This window comes from Ctenopharyngodon idella, chromosome 24 (genome assembly GCF_019924925.1).
Source record: "Ctenopharyngodon idella isolate HZGC_01 chromosome 24, HZGC01, whole genome shotgun sequence".
Lineage (NCBI taxonomy): Eukaryota > Metazoa > Chordata > Actinopteri > Cypriniformes > Xenocyprididae > Ctenopharyngodon > Ctenopharyngodon idella.
In genome coordinates, this window is record NC_067243.1 from 3,328,708 (window position 1) to 3,347,137 (window position 18,430).

Genomic DNA, 18,430 nt, shown 5'->3' on the forward strand with positions numbered 1-18,430 from the left:
TACTTTATTTCTGCCGTCTGTCTCATCTTTTTAAACATTCCAAAAGCTCACACAGTTTAATCTGACCCCATTTTAATACATGTAAACTCGACCGATTGGGCCGATCGTTACAACATACCCTCAGTCCATTAATGTTAAGTGTTGTTGGGGAATCCTGGAGTATGACGTATGAGAGGACAAACCCAGTAGTACAGCACAGTGTCGCACAAGCTATAATATAGGTTAAGAAAACCGGGAGCAACCGAGGTGTAATTCTTCAGACGTAATATTTGTAATATAGGCTACATAAGCGTCGAGTGGGAGAAGCGTTATAATCTCGATCACATTAGAGAAGGCTGCTTACGTGTAGGCTACACACAGGGAATATAACCCTGAAGACATTGAATTAAAAGTAAACACTAGTGTCTTCATCAGCTTTTTCACATATATGCTGGTCCTGATAATCATCACATTCACTTGCAACATTTCTGTGAATCCGTTTTTGAGAATGAATACATCTCTCTAGCCATTGCTCTGGTCTTTGTTAACAGCCTCGTACAGCACCTGCTGATGAGTTGACAAACAGCAGATGGAGATCATGCATCGGCAAACTACTGCTATTCCTGCAGTTCCCGGATGTGCGACGTTGAATTTTCTGTCTAATTTTAACCACTGAATTTGTGGAAGCAAATTTGTAAAGCGAAATAAAATGGACCAAAAATTGCCTGTCGAATATTACAAGTTGTATTTTTAAATCTGAAAGGTGAATATGCATTATTGAATTTTTAATAATGAAAATGTGTGAATGTTTTGAAGTGAAATTGCTTAAATACATGGCCATGTTGAATTTAAGCCCATAAAATGCAAGCCCTAAAAATACAGTACATTAAAATGCAAGCACGGTTAATGAAACACATTTTTTTTCTTAGTGCAATTCAACAAGTTTTTTTTATTTCAAAAGCATTTGTCAATGAATTCCTTCCATAAGCTTGACCCAGTAACTGTGGAATAAATGGTATATAATTGGGATACATTGTTGTGGAATTGGAAACCAACTAAATAAATGATCACTTTATTTAAAACATGAAACACTGTTGCATTCCTAATGAGAAAATATAAACTATATATCAAATATTAAAAAATATAAACATCATATATGTATATATATTACACACTACCGGTCAAAAGTTTGGAAACATTACTATTTGTAATGTTTTTGAACAAAGGCTGCATTTATTTCATAATAAATACAGAAAAAACAATAATATTGTGAAATATTATTACAATTTAAAATTATGGTTTTCTATTTTAATATACTTTAAAATATAATTTATTTTTTGTGATGCAAAGCTGAATTTTCAGCATCATTACTCCAGTCTTCAGTGTCACATGATCCTTCAGAAATCATTGTAATATGCTGATTTGATACTCAGTTATTATCAATGTTGGAAACAGTTGTGTTGCTTAATATTTTTTTGGAACCTGTGATACTTTTTTTCAGGATTCATTGATGAATAAAAGGTTAAAAAGAACAGCATTTATTCAAAAGATAAATCTTTTCTAACAATATAAATCTTTACAATCACTTTTTATCAATTTAACACATCCGTGCTGAACAAAAGTATTAATTTCTTTCAAAAAAAAAAGAAAGAAAGAAAGAAAGAAAGAAAAAAAATTACTGACCCCAAACTTTTGAATGGTAGTGTATATTGTTACAAAAGATTTCTATTTTAAATACATGCTGATATTTTTTAACTTTTTATTCATCAAAGAATCCTGAAAAAGTATCACAGGTTATATAATAATATTAAGCAGCACAACTGTTTCTAACATTGATAATAAATCAGCATATTACAATGATTTATGATCGTTGCTGTAATAATGCTGACAATTCAGCTTTGCATCACAGAAATAAATTATATTTTAAAGTATATTAAAATAGAAAACCATAATATTAAATTTTAATAATATTTCACAATATTATTGTTTTTTCTGTATTTATTATGAAATAAATGCAGCCTTAATGAGCATAAGAGACTTTGGAAACATTACTGTTTTTCATGTTTTTGAACAAACTTTTGACTGGTAGTGTATACAGGTGCTGGTCATATAATTAGAATATCATCAAAAAGTTGATTTATTTCACTAATTCCATTCAGAAAGTGAAACTTGTATATTATATTCATTCATTACACACAGACTGATATATTTCAAATGTTTATTTCTTTTAATTTTGATGATTATAACTGACAACTAAGGAAAATCCCAAATTCAGTATCTCAGAAAATTAGAATATTGTGAAAAGGTTCAACTTTGAAGACACCTGGTGCCACACTCTAATCAGCTAATTAACTCAAAACACCTGCAAAGGCCTTTAAATGGTCTCTCAGTCTAGTTCTGTAGGCTACACAATCATGGGGAAGACTGCTGACTTGACAGTTGTCCAAAAGATGACCATTGACACCTTGCACAAGGAGGGCAAGACACAAAAGGTCATTGCAAAAGAGGCTGGCTGTTCACAGAGCTCTGTGTCCAAGCACATTAATAGAGAGGCGAAGGGAAGGAAAAGATGTGGTAGAAAAAAGTGTACAAGCAATAGGGATAACCGCACCCTGGAGAGGATTGTGAAACAAAACCCATTCAAAAATGTGGGGGAGATTCACAAAGAGTGGACTGCAGCTGGAGTCAGTGCTTCAAGAACCACTACGCACAGACGTATGCAAGACATGGGTTTCAGCTGTCGTGTCAAGCCACTCTTGAACAACAGACAGCGTCAGAAGCGTCTCGCCTGGGCTAAAGACAAAAAGGACTGGACTGCTGCTGAGTGGTCCAAAGTTATGTTCTCTGATGAAAGTAAATTTTGCATTTCCTTTGGAAATCAAGGTCCCAGAGTCTGGAGGAAGAGAGGAGAGGCACACAATCCACGTTGCTTGAGGTCCAGTGTAAAGTTTCCACGGTCAGTGATGGTTTGGGGTGTCATGTCATCTGCTGGTGTTGGTCCACTGTGTTTTCTGAGGTCCAAGGTCAACGCAGCCGTATACCAGAAAGTTTTAGAGCACTTCATGCTTCCTGCTGCTGACCAACTTTATGGAGATGCAATTTTCATTTTCCAACAGGACTTGGCACCTGCACACAGTGCCAAAGCTACCAGTACCTGGTTTAAGGACCATGGTATCCCTGTTCTTAATTGGCCAGCAAACTCACCTGACCTTAACCCCATAGAAAATCTATGGGGTATTGTGAAGAGGAAGATGCGATATGCCAGACCCAACAATGCAGAAGAGCTGAAGGCCACTATCAGAGCAACCTGGGCTCTAATAACACCTGAGCAGTGCCACAGACTGATCGACTCCATGCCACGCCGCATTGCTGCAGTAATTCAGGCAAAAGGAGCCCCAACTAAGTAATGAGTGCTGTACATGCTCATACTTTTCATGTTCATACTTTTCAGTTGGCCAAGATTTCTAAAAATACTTTCTTTGTATTGGTCATTAGTAATATTCTAATTTTCTGAGATACTGAATTTGGGATTTTCCTTAGTTGTCAGTTATAATCATCAAAATGAAAAGAAATAAACATTTGAAATATATCAGTCTGTGTGTAATAAATGAATATAATATACAAGTTTCACTTTTTGAATGGAATTAGTGAAATAAATCAACTTTTTGATGATATTCTAATTATATGACCAGCACCTGTATATAAATCAGAATAAGCATCAGTTGTATAACTGTTTGACTCACCTTGGCAGATGACTCCAGCATCTTCACCATGTCCACAGTTATGTTTTCCCCATACATTTGATGAACAGCCTTTCAGTGTAGATTCATTCCCACGGCAGTGGACATCATCCAACCATATTTGTCCAGAACCTTGTCCAAAATAAGCTGAACTCTTTGCCTCTATAACACTCCCACAGCCCAGTTCTCTACACACCACTGCCGCGTCTGTAGAATCCCAGGAATCATCACACACTGTTCCCCATTTTCCATTGTGGAAAACCTCCACTCTTCCAGAACAGACGTTGGGTCCATTCACCAACCTGACAGCTATTAATCAAAAAACAATTTATCAGTCATCAGGTTGTGACATTACTTTATTCTGGAATGAATTATAGCTACAGTTAGCATAAAGCTACACATGACAATCAATGAGATTAATATTACACTTTTACTCAAAACTCACTATAAACCACCATCGAGTATTTGAAATAACTTCCTATTGTGATCTAATGTGGATTTTGGTCACATGATGAAGAGGAAATATGTTGTTCATAGCATTTTAGAATAAACTAATCACTACACCTTCTTAGCATTTCTCATGTAAACATCCTTTAATGAATTACTCGCTCAGTGATCGAATGGTCCATTGGCCGGTTTGAATAAGTCCGATAACACAGTACTGTAAAGCCTGTGCAGCACGCAGGTGTGATGCTGGTGTCGTGCACAGACAGACAGTAGCCAAATGATAACCCCTTTCGTGGTCTTGCCAATATTATGAAAAATACCATGATATTTGAATGGAACTGTAAAATATGCACATTTTACTTTTAAAATGTTTTGTCAGTGAGTCAGACAATTATTTACACTGCAAAAAATAAGGCATTCCTGTTTCCATTAAAAATATATAAACATCCTAAAATATATGTTTACCTTATAGGAAAAATTGCATAAATTTGATTTGTTTAAAGCAATTAAAAATACTGTTTGACCAATGGAAAAGATTGAGAATAACACTTCTCTGAAATGTATTTTTATATATAGTGTAGGAGTACATGAATATATGAAATCAAAAGTAATATTGATAAATCATAAGCCATAAATGATTAACATGAAATATGAATAAAATGCATGAATATGAATATTGACCGTTTTGGATCCACCAGTTAAATAAATGCTTTTCATTCTTTTGTCTTTTTAACAATGAGCCTATCAATGTGTTTGGAAAAACAGATACAGATGTTCTAGAAAGAACATCTCCCAAACAACACCTATTCTGGGGTGTGTGGGTAATGAGGACTCTTTGGCTTGATGAATATTTCTGATTCTTTGTCTTAGACACTAATATTAACCTATAGTTCAGGTACTACTGATCGTACTGTGGTGGCAACACACACACACACACACACACACACACACAGTTGTTCTAAAAAAAATACATGCCCAGACATCTTATTTAAATGGATTTAGCCATTGTTGTGTGGGGGTCTTTCTGATTTTTTTGACTCAAATATTTTGACTCAATTAACATATACTGTATTGATCAAACTTTACTGATCCTGTTGAGGTGTCACCATAACGTAAAACATGCCTGGGTGTCTTTTAAGACCCTCAATCAAAGGAAGCATGATCACAGACATCTTTTGCACTATCAGACTGGATGGAGCCATGCGGTCCTGGAAGGAATAAGCCATAAAAGTACTGCGGCTGGGTGAGAGGTGTGAGCACTATCAAAAGTCAAAGTTTACATCTGTTTGATCTGTTTTGTCTTTTTTAACACATCCAGACAAGAGCATGGGAAGTCATGTAGCCACCAGTATGGAAAGTCATGTAGACACATGTCACAATGTGACACCACGTCACAGCGTGACTCCATGGGCCATTCCTGACATCTGTTTGGTATGTCCTGACATCTGACAAAATCTGAGAGTTATGGAGGGTAATAAATCATACACAAAAGTCATAAATCAATCAAAAGTGATGCAAGGTATATGGTAACACTACTCAAGGATACGGAATGATTTTTAGCAATGTAATGTGACGGCAAATCTCATATTTTCCTAATGTCTTGTACCATTAAACATGGTATAACGTAGATGGGAATATACATGGAAATTATATGCAGATGACATTTTGCATTGTAAAACTAGGTGTTGTAAGCTCCATATATGGTTATTTTGGGGAGGAGACGGGGTGGAGATGCATGTACAGACAATCTTTCGCTGACTGGGTTTTATAAAGGGAAATTTGTGCAGGATCTGGCATACAAATGGTTTTATAAATCTGAAAACTTTTGTGCGTACGCACACTTTCCATGGAAAGTTTTATACATGAGGCCCCTGATCGCATAATTCCTTGTAAAATGAATATAAATTAATGATTAAAATACCCTAACATTCACAAAGAGGCACACATGCGAAGTCAGAATTTTGTGGAGAAAATAAGCTATTACCACTTCTGTTATGTAAAAGTAATATAACTAGTAGTTTATCTAATTACTGTTGCCAAGAAGCCTAATAAATAATATAATAAAATTATAATAATATATATAATAATAATAATAATATAATAATATTACTTTTGAAAGGAGTAACTAGTAACGAGTAATAACCCAGATAGCACAGGTACATTTCTAAGATGTCTGCTAAAGAGCAGTTAATCTAGAAAACATCTACTGTGTAAAAAACATCTGATAAACATCTCAGAGATGTATTGCACATGAGAAAACACATACGACACATAAACACATCAAACACAATAGCACACGTACATCTCGGAGATGACTATTTGATGTCTGCATTCACATCTGCAAGATGTATTTATTAGAGTGTTTGCTCATCTGCCATATACCTCTATGACGTTTGCTGTCAGATGTCATACAGACATTTAGATGTTTTTAGATGTTAACGTTTATCCTGTTGCCTGATCTCCCTTTACTCTGTGACAGAAGACCAGATTTCACAAAATCAAGATGGACACTGGGATTCCTGCTGCTATTTCATCCGATTAATTTGCTAAATTAGTACACAAACTACAACAGTCACTCCTGCCACTCGTCATCTCTTCCTCACCTGATCTGCCTGCCAGTCCCAGGGCCTTACCAGAGACCTTCTCGGGCATGGCAGAAGATTGCAGTGGCTTCCTACTCCAGTGCTCCCTGTTTGAAATGACGAAGCGAAGACTACATTCATCATTTCACTATCCAACTCTGGCTCTGGGGGAAACTTCAATTCAAGAGACTTCATCAAACATTTAAAAGAAATTACACAAGTTAAGAGATAACTGTCACTATTGTCGCACAACAGAAGGAGGCAGACAGGTGAGTGGAGTATAAACAGAGTTTATTTGACACAGAGCACGGAACTGAGTGGGAATGCAGCAAAGGTGAGTATGGCAGTTCAATGAAGATACTGATGACTTAGCTGAGTAGTAATTGTAATGTCTCTTGCATATGCGGTGGTGCAGACCAGGTGCTGGGATCAACACATTGAGGGCAGATGGCAGACGACAGAAGACGGGATCCATGCGGCAGGTATGTACTCGAGTGATTAACATACGGGAGTCTGTTCGTGTAGGTAAGGACGAGACCAGACAATGGATTGCAGGCTGTGAAGGTATATATTTTGATGAGGAGGTGCAGGTGCGGTGAATCAGAACTCTGGGGAAAGTGAACGAATGGGCGGAGCGTGCTGATCTGGTGACGATAGGCAGACTGGTGTTTGTGATGGCTGAGACTCCGTGACAGTACCCCCTCCTCCACGGGCAGCTCCTGACGGCCGGATGGAGCGATGACGAGGCCCACCTTAACCTCTGGGTCATAGATGACCATGAGCTGGCGAACCTCAGCGTTCAGTCCTTGCCGAAAGGCAGTGAGCAGGGCAGTCTCATTCCAGCCACTAGAAGCTGCTAAAGTGCGAAATTTTAGAGTGTATGACCTGACAGAATTATCCCCTTGATGCAGGTTGAACAGCTGGTCGTGAACGTAGAGCTCGGATGCTGTTTGGCCAAGACCTCCCTGAAGTGACTGATAAACAGTGAAAGTGAGGTGGTAACTTGAGCGTTAGACTGCCACAGTGATTGGGCCCATTGAAGAGCGGCCACAAGCATCCATTTTTCTCGAAGACAAACCAAAGCACAGTTGTATGAGCTTTACCTGAATTCTCAAACCGGCCAGATTCCACCCGACGCTCTGCCCAAAAGGGCCGCCGGTCGTCCTTTCAAGAGAGTTCGACACGCTCCTTCCAACCAGGAAGCCGCATCTGCCTTGAGCTCCATCGACGTCTCTCCAGCACCTGCCGCGCATGCACCACCTGGCACAGCGGTTTCCAACCCCGCCCTCCCTGTTTCTAGCACAGGGGGCATGGCTGCTGCGCTAAGCCCTATGCTTCTTCCAACAAACACAGCTCAACAAACCCACACCTTCCTAGCACCCTCAGCTTCCTCAGTTTACAACATTGCTCCCCCTATGCAGCCTCACCTGCCACCCACCTCAGATTTGCTTAATCTCGCAACCTTAATCTCGCAACCTTTGTTCCTTCCAAAATTTCTCCTGCTCCGTTTCCATCCATTCCTGGAGTGGTCTCGAGCGTGAGGCTGCCTCCGCACACAGGAACTGCTCCGGAGACTTCTCTGCATCTTACCACAACCGGTGCCTGCCCCATCTTCTCTCCCTCCTATTTTTCCCCCTCCTACTTCAGCCCGTCCACCTTCCTATACTCTGTTCACGGCCGTACCAAAAGGAACACCCGCCCACACTGTTGAAATGGAGCTCCCACCTGTCTCTAACCTGCTTCGCAACCAGATCCTCTCAGGTACTCACATAGATTTAGCTTCTCTTCTGTCCCCCATTCCGCAAAAAGATTGCCTTCGCTCCCTGGACTGTGGCACATCCTCAAAGATTCACACTCCAATTCAAATCACATGCTCTCCCTAGCCGAATTCGTTATAGCTTTCATAAAATATTCTGAAGTAATCTGTTCAGTCTTTCCAAACAGATGAAAAGAACTGAACGATTACCTATCCATTATTGCTGACTTATCATTGTCATTCGGCCGCAGCCATTTTTACACGTATCAGTATTGAGAAGCCCTAGACTTGGAACTCTACAACAGAGTTCCCTTTTGAAAGGGGACTCTACACTGCGTTTGAAACGCATATGGGGAACGCCTCCGCGTGAACTGGTGTCTGAAAATAATATTAACTCACGACAATCCTATTGGCCGGTGACAGCCTATTACATCATCATAGTGCGACCTGGAAGTATATAAGGAGCGCCTAAAGAACCAGTCAGTATCTTTTCGTCTACAGGGACTGTTTTGTTTGAAATGATATCAAACCGATATTAAGGTAAGACAATTTATGTCTTACAAACGTTTCAGGAAATGTGTGCATCCGTGTCCCATAGTGTTGACATCTGATCACACACATAACTTATAACGTTGCCTTTTATGAGAACAAAAGAGCATGTACAGGCAGTTCTTGTGGGATCTGTCTGTTTGTTATTGTGAGTGTGTTTTACTTGTAAAATGCTCCACTCTCTTATGGTCTTTTCCTCGAGAGGAGAAGGACTGGCAGCTGCCCCTAATGGTTCGGGTCTTACTCTTGCTGAGGCAGAGTAGAGACTAGATCAAGGGGTTTTCAGCTGGAGCTTGTTGAAGAGTTGAAGGGGTGATTGTAGCAGGTTAAGAAAGAAACCGCTCGACGAACAATCCGCGAGCGGTTTCTTTCTTAACCTGCTACAATGGCAGCTGCAGTCTGCCAGTGGTGCTTTCCATAATCTCACACCGCTGTACATACGCGGGGGCAGGGTGGCTTTGAGGATTCAGGAGGCTTACCATCTTCGTCCTCATCAGCCATCTCCTGCTCTCTTGTTTGGCTTAGAATAAGAAGTTCCTTTTTTGCCATAATCCTCCAGCCACCGTAAGCTTTCCATTCCTTCTTGATCTTCATACTGAGATCAAGAAGGCATGGAAGGACCTGTATTCAGCTCGCATTCATCAACATAAGCAGGTTAATTTGCTGTTGTTGATGGAGTGAGTATGGGTACGCGTCGATGCCTCCTACTGACGAGATAGGTGCAACTATCTCGTGATATATGTAGGCTCCAACGCTGTATATGTGGCAGCAGGTCAGGCTGGTGTTGCTTTACACACAATATCTGTTTGTAAGCATATCAGTTAGACCTGCTGAAATTGACTTGGTAGGTCTCTTTATATTTATAATCTGTTTTCTATAAAGTATAGGATGAGGACTAAGGGCCCTGAAGTTCCATTAGGTTGGCTGGAATGATATATTATTAGGGTAGTACTTTGTTTGTCCCCTTTTTTGGATGTGTTGGCTTCAGATAATGAAGCCACCATTCATATGTATTCAGATGTCGGCTTTAACTAAGCCACACTGTTAGCCACCTTTTGGTTAATTAGCTTTCTCCTCTGGTAAATGCTAGAGTTTTGAGATTAGCTTTCACTAACTTCAGATAGATCTATGTTTAGCGTTGGCCTTACAGGCCGCCTGACTTTGTGTGCTTGGGTTGAGCTTTGCTCCTCTGAGCTTTACTGTAGAAATTTAGTATTCTCAGAGTTTGCCTCCTCTCAGTTGAGAGTCGTTGGTAGAGGCTGTTGTTTCTTAGCCCCAGGCAGATCTATGCTTATGTGTTGGCCTTATAGGCCCACAGCTATAGCTGGCCTAGGCTAGAACTAGGGTTTAGGCGATTTGCTAGTAGCATTTTACGCCCTTTTTATACTACCCCTGTTGTGTGAGTGTAGATTTTCCTAGTTCTGGCCTCCTCTTATCGGAGTTGTCGGGCCAAGGCCCATTGTCTCTTCGGTGTAGGTGCAAAATAGATACCAGCTAAGGTAGCAGACTATTGCTAAGTCTCCCTGGTGCCGTTGTCTCAGGCGGTGTAGGCCCTTTTCACTATGTGAATAGAAACTTTGTTGCTGTAGCCCCACTCCCCTAGAACTATCTAGTGGTACTTTGACTTCAGATTTTCCCCTGAACCCCTTGAACTATGTTCAAGCTTGAGTGATATGGTTGTAGCTTTTTATGAAAGCCCCTGTTCCCTAGGCTTTAGTACAGATTGTATCTGTTTTTGGTAAGAATTTCTGATGTGAAGTACCCACCCTGTATTTTTCAGGGTTGGATTAATAGTACTCCCTTGTTGTTCAAGGTTATTGTACTTTAATATGTTAGTTCTGGTTCCTGCCCTACACTTTGTGAGCTAAGTGTTTACTGAGTACATTGCCTGTTGGAATGTGTGTTCAGGTTGAGCTAAACTAGTCAACCTCACTGGAGAGTTTTGTTCTCAGATTTGGCTCCCTTAGAGCATAGACACTGCCACTAGCTGACGCCCGTGTCATTCTGAAGTCGCAGGTCCTGTTTGGACCTCCTCTAGAGCACGATGGTGTAAGTTGTACTCCTCTTGCTTAAAGAGTAAAAAGTGTTTTTTACTGAGTACACTGCTTGTTGGAATGTATTGAGGTAGACTGTAATATGTGGGCACTCTACAGTCTTATCTGCTAGTTAAACTCGGTTCATTCTGAGCGAGTTCCAAGTTTGTGGGATCTTGCTTATCAGCAAGCAAGCTTTCTAGGTGTGTGGCCTTCACAGGCCGCACTTTAAGCTTTTCCCTCCCACATCTGGGTGTTCTTTAAGCAGATTGAGCATGTAGTTTCACATGTTGGCCTTTTGCAAGGCTGCTGTGAGGTATTTCTACACAATGTAGAATTTGCGTCATGTTGCATGACCCTCCGGGGCCTCCATGACTCTGTGCCTACAGTACGGTTTATCTGTTAGGTTGAGCTCTGTACTCCCCTCGTTTGAGGGTTGTCCTGCATAGTACTTAGCTCCCTAAGCTGGTTAGTGGTTGAAGGCCTCTCTGAGGCCTCCCTATTGAGGATCAGCCCCCAGGCTAGTAAATGTACTCCCCTTGTTTGGTTCCTTTAGAGTGCACAGCCTCCTCAGTGCAAATAATCAAGCGCTGAGTAGATCCTAGGATTGAGCAGAGTGTTACTCCCCTCATTGGTAAGGGTAAAAAGCACTAAGCTGAGTCCTGCTCTCCGGGATGCCCATCTCTACGCTCTGGTCTGAGTTGGTTACTGCCTCTTTGCAGTCACTCTTACTGGATATCTTCTCTGAAGAATGTGATTTGAGACTCTGATCAGGCAGGCTGTTGGCCAAGACTAGGTTTCTGTAAGAGTAGACCAGGTCGGCCTCCCTGGTGGCAGTCAGGGTCGAGTACGTTCCCCTGACAAGTGATTGGCTAGGGTTCCCTCGGTACCCTCTTTTCTTCGGAAAGAAGTTTGGTTCCTGAAGCCTTTGAGCGGCCTTGGTAGGCCTTCTGCAGAAGGCCTCTTTGAGGCTTATAGCTTGGGCTGTTGGCCATAGGGAATGCTGTCACTGACAGCCTATGTATGACCCGTAGAGGGAGTGGTTCTGGCATTTCAGTTGAAGCTGCTAGTTCTGACGTTTGTCTAGCCTTTTTTGGCATGCACTCCCCTCAAGCATGGCAGCGTGGGTGTATCGTTCACCATATGCATTTCAACGCAGTGTAGAGTTCCCTTTTGAAAGGGAATGTCTCAGGTTACGTATGTGACCATGGTTCCCTGAGAACAGGGAATGAGACACTGTGTTTCCTAGCCATGCATCGGGGCTGCCTGCTGAACAGTTCCTTCAAACGATAAGGTACTGACTGGTTCTCTAGGCGCTCCTTATATACTTCCAGGTCGCGCTATGATGACGTCATAGGCTGTTGCTGGCCAATAGGATTGTCGTAAGTTGATATTGTTTTCAGACACTGGTTCACGCGGAAGAGTTCCCCATATGCGTTTCAATGCAGTGTCTTGTTCCCTGTTCTCAGGGAACCATGGTTACATACATAACCTGAGACGTTTTAGCCCTCTAATTGATTATCACCCTGGGTTATTTTTATTCATTTATTTAATTTATTTTTGTTAATTATATAAAATTAATGATGAATGCATATTTTATTTCACTCATTCGGTTTGTAATCTCAGTAATGCAGTTTGTTATGGATTACATTTAGGATTACTTTGAGTTATACATGTTTCTAAATGTACTTGTGCATTGATCGACTTTTCTTAAGATCACCACCAGAGGTGCTAAGACAAAACAAATCTACTCAACAGTACTATGCGCAGACAACCAGTGAGCTTGACCCACTAATTGAAGCATAAATAGTATATAATTGGAAACCGTTGTTGTGCAATTGGTTAAAAGGCTGGGACTTTCCTTGTATAGGGTGTAAATCTTGGGTTATTGCCTTAGGGAGTTTTGTCACTGACAGTGACCCGGTGCATACCAAGTTAGGGAAGTATTTTAAGGATGCAGGTATTTGTTCCCAATAGCATCTTATTTTATGAGAGCACATTTAGCTTAATTCTGTGGTTCTTAATCCTGTTCCTGCTCTGCACATTTTGTATGTCTCCTTTATCTGACACACCGAGTTCAGTTCTTGGAGGTCTGACCTAATGACCTGATGATCTGAATCAGGTGTGTTAAATTCCCTGAGAAGGAGAAGGAGACAGAGACACTACTCCTGAATAATTGTGTCAAGACGCAACAGTCTCATTGGTCTACAACAGTCTGATGTCACTACTAGTGTGACCGCAAGCATAAAAGAGCGACTGTAGTAGACATCATCAACTACTTTGTCTAAAGGATATGTGGAGATGCAGCATCTTGTTACCTTTTCTCATGGAACCAGTTTCATCCTCCTCAGTATCATTACCTCTGACTCCTGGCAGTGAGGCAGATGTGTTCAATGTCGCTGTCACTGAAGAAAAATGAAATGAACCCAAAAATTCACAACATTGTTGTTTTGATGAAGATGTTGATATGTCAGAGTGATTGCAGTGATTCATGTTTGTTTAGTTCAAACAAATATTTAGGCTGTTTTACAGGTTGTGAGAAAAGCAGATTTAGTTTTAATTCAGAGGTGTTTAATTACCTGTCTGTGGTTCTGCACTAGATGGTAGATGGCCTATTACAGAAAAAGAGAGATGATTAATGTCTGTTATAGTTCTAGAACTGATTTCTTCATTTGCATGGTCTTTCCCACAGTGAAAGTGATATTCAAACAGGTGGTAAACAAGAAATGGATTTTTTATTCTCTAAAGTATTTGCCTTTAACATACCAAGAAAGTCAATTACAAAGATGCCAAGCGTAAAGGGGGCTGTAACTTTACATATTGTAACAAAACTCAGTGTCTGACATTGAGACCAGGCCAGTTCATGTAGCCTACGACACCAACTGGGCAAAAGTTACAAAGTCACAATGAAGCTTAATGTACTCATTGCCTTTGCTATGACCAAACAAGTCTACTCAACACTTCTACATGCATGCCATTAGTGAGCTTGACCGTACATGACGTTCTCGCGGGTGTTTCATGTGAAACTCATGCAAGAACTGCCATCTGTTTTTCTGTCTTGTCTGTTTCTCATTATTATTATCTGTTATTCTGTGTATTTTGTTTTAAGTAGTAATTTAAAAAAAAAAAAAAAAAAAAAACGGCATCCGACATCCGCATGACTTTTCTCGCGAGTTTCTCAGCGCGCCTCAAGTTCCGTCAAGCGTGAACTTTCAACCCTCTCATGCATGCACACGTCGCACAGGTGACTGTTGGTCAGAAGCTTTAGTCTACATTTTTAAAATTTAAAATGTTTGGTATTTTTTCTTACAAACACTTATCGCTTCACTTCAGAAGACATTGATTTATCCATTGGGCTCGTATGGATTACTATAGCTATTAGCTATAACAGCTATTACTGTTTGATGCTTCAACTTTTAGGAACGCATGATCTTGCATTATAAAGCATTATAAAGCATTCCCAGAGATTATTTATTTTTCTAAAAAAACTTTGTGTTCATCTGAATAAGGAAAGTCATATACATCTCGGATGGCATGAGGGTAAAAGATGAGTAAATGGTGAGGACATTTCTGGGTGTACTGTATTTTCTTATAATACATACAGAATTTAAAGAAAGAAAAAGTAGAAGAGGAACAGGAGGAGGAGGAAGCCAAGCAAGAGAAACGAATTAGTGTTGTAAATGTGTTCTGAAATAAATTGTTTTTCAAATAAAGGTTTCCAAGTGATATCAGATTGTGTGTATACATGTGTTTTTATTGTACTTACCCTGTAACTACATGAAACAAGAGGGTAACAAGCTCCACTTTAATTTACAGCCCGTAATGTCATACTTACCCTGTAACTACATGGAACAAGAGCATATTTCCCCATGTATTAAAAAATTACAATATTATAGTTTTGAAACAACTCAATCAGTGCACTTTTGCAATAAAAACAAAATACTGTGTAAATGCACTGATATGTAGCCTACACCATAAGTTTTAAAAAGCCTTTATATATTTGTACACTACAAAAAGGTGTGCAGTGTATGTTCTCGCTAAATTGCTCCGAAACATAAGATTGTTGTCTATGATAATAGTATAAGTACCCCTTAGTTCTAAAATACTTACTGTACAGTATAAATAATTTGTTATTTTCCTGGTTGTCACCCCTTTATTCCTAAGACTTTACATATTGTTTCCCAATACTTACACATACTTACTTTATAGGTACACTATAATTATCGAAAGTTACGCTGAAAATACGTTAAATTACGCAGTACTTTCCGGGCTGTAATGAAGCTTAATGTGCTCATTGACTTTGCTATGACCAAACAAGACTACTCAACACCACTACATGCATGCTATTAGTGAGCTTGACCGTACATTGTGTAGGAACAAATCAGCTCAAATTAAATAATTAATTTATAGGGAATTAAAAAGAGTCATTTAGTTTACGACCGAGCAACTAAATCGTCCAGCGTTCATTCGCTCGGGCCGTAATAGGCTCTTGTAGCGGATATGAATATTCAACTAACTTCAAGATTACTTTACGGTAACTTTAAGATTGACAGTTTAAGACATTAAATTTTACAAACACATAATACAAGACACTTTCTTTTAAAATCTACAGGAGACTTTGATTATTCTAACACAAACTAATCTAACACAAACACGCACACACACACACACAAACATTCATACACGTTGCAGAAAGAAAGGAAATGAGAGAGAAAGAGATTTAAGAGAGAATGAAATAATGAGAATGATTTCTAGCAAAGTATGCACTTCAAAAGACCTGACCTAAACGAACCATGAATCATTAACTTAATGCACCAGTTCAGCTTTAGAATCTGGAGGTACTTGCTTGTCGACTTTAAATGGGAATCTCCTCGTCGGCGTCCTTGGCTTGGAGAAAGGGGTTTTTCCAAGTCGATGATTTGTTGCAGGATCTTTTCAGGTCCGGATTGTGGTTAGGTAAAAATCAATCATGTTTGAGCGTGCTGGCAAATGAAATGAAGTCTCTTGTAGTAGCTTAAATTTGAGGCGGCAAAAGTCGTTGGTTAAACTTTGCGGCAAAACTTAACTTAGAACCTGCTTAGAACACGAGACTCTCAACAGAAAAGAAGCTAAAGTAAAAGAAAAGGAAAGTGAGTAAACGTTGAATAGCTTGAATGAGCTGCTTGTCTGTCCTTTGTCTTCATCTTAGTCTTGTCTTTTCTTTGTTCTAGTTTTTTTATTGTCTTTGTGATGTGACTGTTTAAACTTAGGTGTTTGTCCCACCTCTGTGAGGAGTTCTGGCCAATCAGGTATCGTCTTGTTTCAAAGGTGGCTTTTTCTCTGCCCCAATCATAAACTGAATGTTACCTCCGGCCTCTGGAATTGCCCGTCTCGGCAGACAGTACCGTTTAGACATGATTTCTATTAAATGGAATATGATACATTTTACACAGATTTCATTCAAGCCATGATTTGAATGGAAACTAGAGATTTAAATACATATCAGACAAGAAATACTTTCATTCAACCATTCAATAGTTACACAGTTACATGAGTTGTTTGGTGTTCTAAAATATAACTCGTCACATGTAAACATGATATAAAATTTATGCAGTTAAAAGATGTTTGATAAGTCCGTTTCAAGTTGTTTGGAACATTTTGATACAGTTTATTTGTGTCTCTGTGAGTTTTTCTGTGTCATTCATAGGTCACTCAGAGAAACAGGCCTGCGATATCTCTCTGTCTCTTTTGATCTGGAGATCTTCTGGTGGCTTATTGCGTTGTCTTTTCAACCATTTGGTTTCTACAAATGGCTTAAAGGTTTGCCTCCTTTCCTTCAGTCAGGAAGCATGGGTGCCATAAAAGTACCTAGCAGGGGGTTGTTCTGTAGATGAACTGGAGCCGAAAATTAGATTCTCTGAGCTTGGGTTACTGAAATTATGTTTTGAAAGAATCATCTGAACATTTGTCTGGTTCGTCCTCAGTCCTTACAATTGTATACAATTGGAAAACTTTGTTGTGCAATTGAAAAAATTAAAAATTAAAAACTCTAATGATGCATTGTTTGTTTGGTTGTATTTGTGATGATAACACACACAGTGGTAATAATAGTGGAGTTCCATTCTCCTTAGCATCATTACCTGGCGGTGAAGCAGTCGTGCTCAGTGTCGCTGTTGCTGAAGGAAAATAAAACAAACACAAAAATGCACAACATTGTTATGTTGTTGATGTTGATATGTCAGAGTGATTGTGATGCTTCATGTTTGATATGTTCAAACAAATCTTTAGACATTTTTACAGGTTGTGAGAAAAGCAGATGTGGTTCTAATTCAAGGGTGTATAATTACCTGTCTGTGGTTCTGCACTAGATGGTAGATGGCCTATTACAGAAAAAGAGAGATGATTAATGTCTGTTATAGTTCCAGAACCAGATCTTTCCCACAGTGAAAGTGATATTCAAACAGATGGTAAACAAGAAATGGATTTTATATTCTCTAAAACATTTGTCTTTAACATGCCAAGAAATTTAACTGCAAAGATGCCAAGCATGAAGTATGGCTGTACCTCTGCATTTTGGAACAACACTCAGTGTCTGACACTGAGACCAGGCAAGTTCATTTAATCTGTGTTTACACTGTCAGTCCAAATCTGATTATTTGTGTATCCGATTGGAATCTGATCTAAAATTATAGACTGTCCACATTGTGTATCGCAACTGTTCAGATCCGATTTGTGTGTCCATGCCGCTCTTTCGTTTTCCAGAATATCTGCATTGGTTTCTATGGCAATGATGTTGAGCTGATAAACATATGCCAAAAACAACAACCACAACATGGAGGAGTTTGCAATACAGATGTTGTCATATTTACAACATTGTGCAGCCGCCGCACTGGACTACTGCGTTATGAGGAGACGACAGCAGAATCATAGGAGGCTGGTACAAGCGGCTTTATTTCGTGCTGTCATCTCCGCCGGTTTCAAAACTCTGTTATATTGTTATTTTGCACTTTGCAACAACACAACCTTGTTTCTGCAGCGACTTTCAGCATGTTTCCTATAACAACATGACGTTTACATTTTACATGGCGTGAGAAAGTCACATAAACCATGCAAAATCCATAACCCATGCAACAGAAACTGATTTCCAGAAATGCGATTTGAATAGGGTTTCAAACCACATATAAATGTAGCTTGAAACAGATTTGTAAAAATCGCATTTCATGTGATTTTTGGCCATTCAGACTTGCTAAATCTAATTGGATTTCAATCAGATATGCATAAAAATCGGATTTGGATTGACAGTCTGAACAGCCTTAGTCCACATCACCAAGGGCAAAAGTTTCAAAGTTATAAACCACCATGTTT

General features: G+C 39.5%; 1 protein-coding gene across 50 annotated transcripts in view; it reads right to left on the bottom strand.

Annotated features, from left to right (window-relative positions):
* LOC127507802 (deleted in malignant brain tumors 1 protein-like) overlaps window positions 1-18,430 on the bottom strand; it is a 163,932-nt gene that overhangs the window by 87,590 nt on the left and 57,912 nt on the right. For 25 of the 50 annotated variants that reach the window (XM_051885174.1, XM_051885202.1, XM_051885182.1 and 22 more), the window contains exons 5-9: window positions 17,413-17,445; window positions 17,206-17,241; window positions 13,666-13,698; window positions 13,405-13,491; window positions 3,723-4,028 (exon numbers count right to left, since the gene is read on the bottom strand). The exons of 4 other annotated variants lie outside the window; for them this stretch is intronic. In XM_051885174.1, the coding sequence (XP_051741134.1) occupies window positions 3,723-4,028; window positions 13,405-13,491; window positions 13,666-13,698; window positions 17,206-17,241; window positions 17,413-17,445 (495 nt within the window). The remainder of the gene's footprint in view (window positions 1-3,722; window positions 4,029-13,404; window positions 13,492-13,665; window positions 13,699-17,205; window positions 17,242-17,412; window positions 17,446-18,430) is intronic. 21 more of the 50 variants (XM_051885197.1, XM_051885185.1, XM_051885198.1 and 18 more) reach the window with 11 other exon arrangements.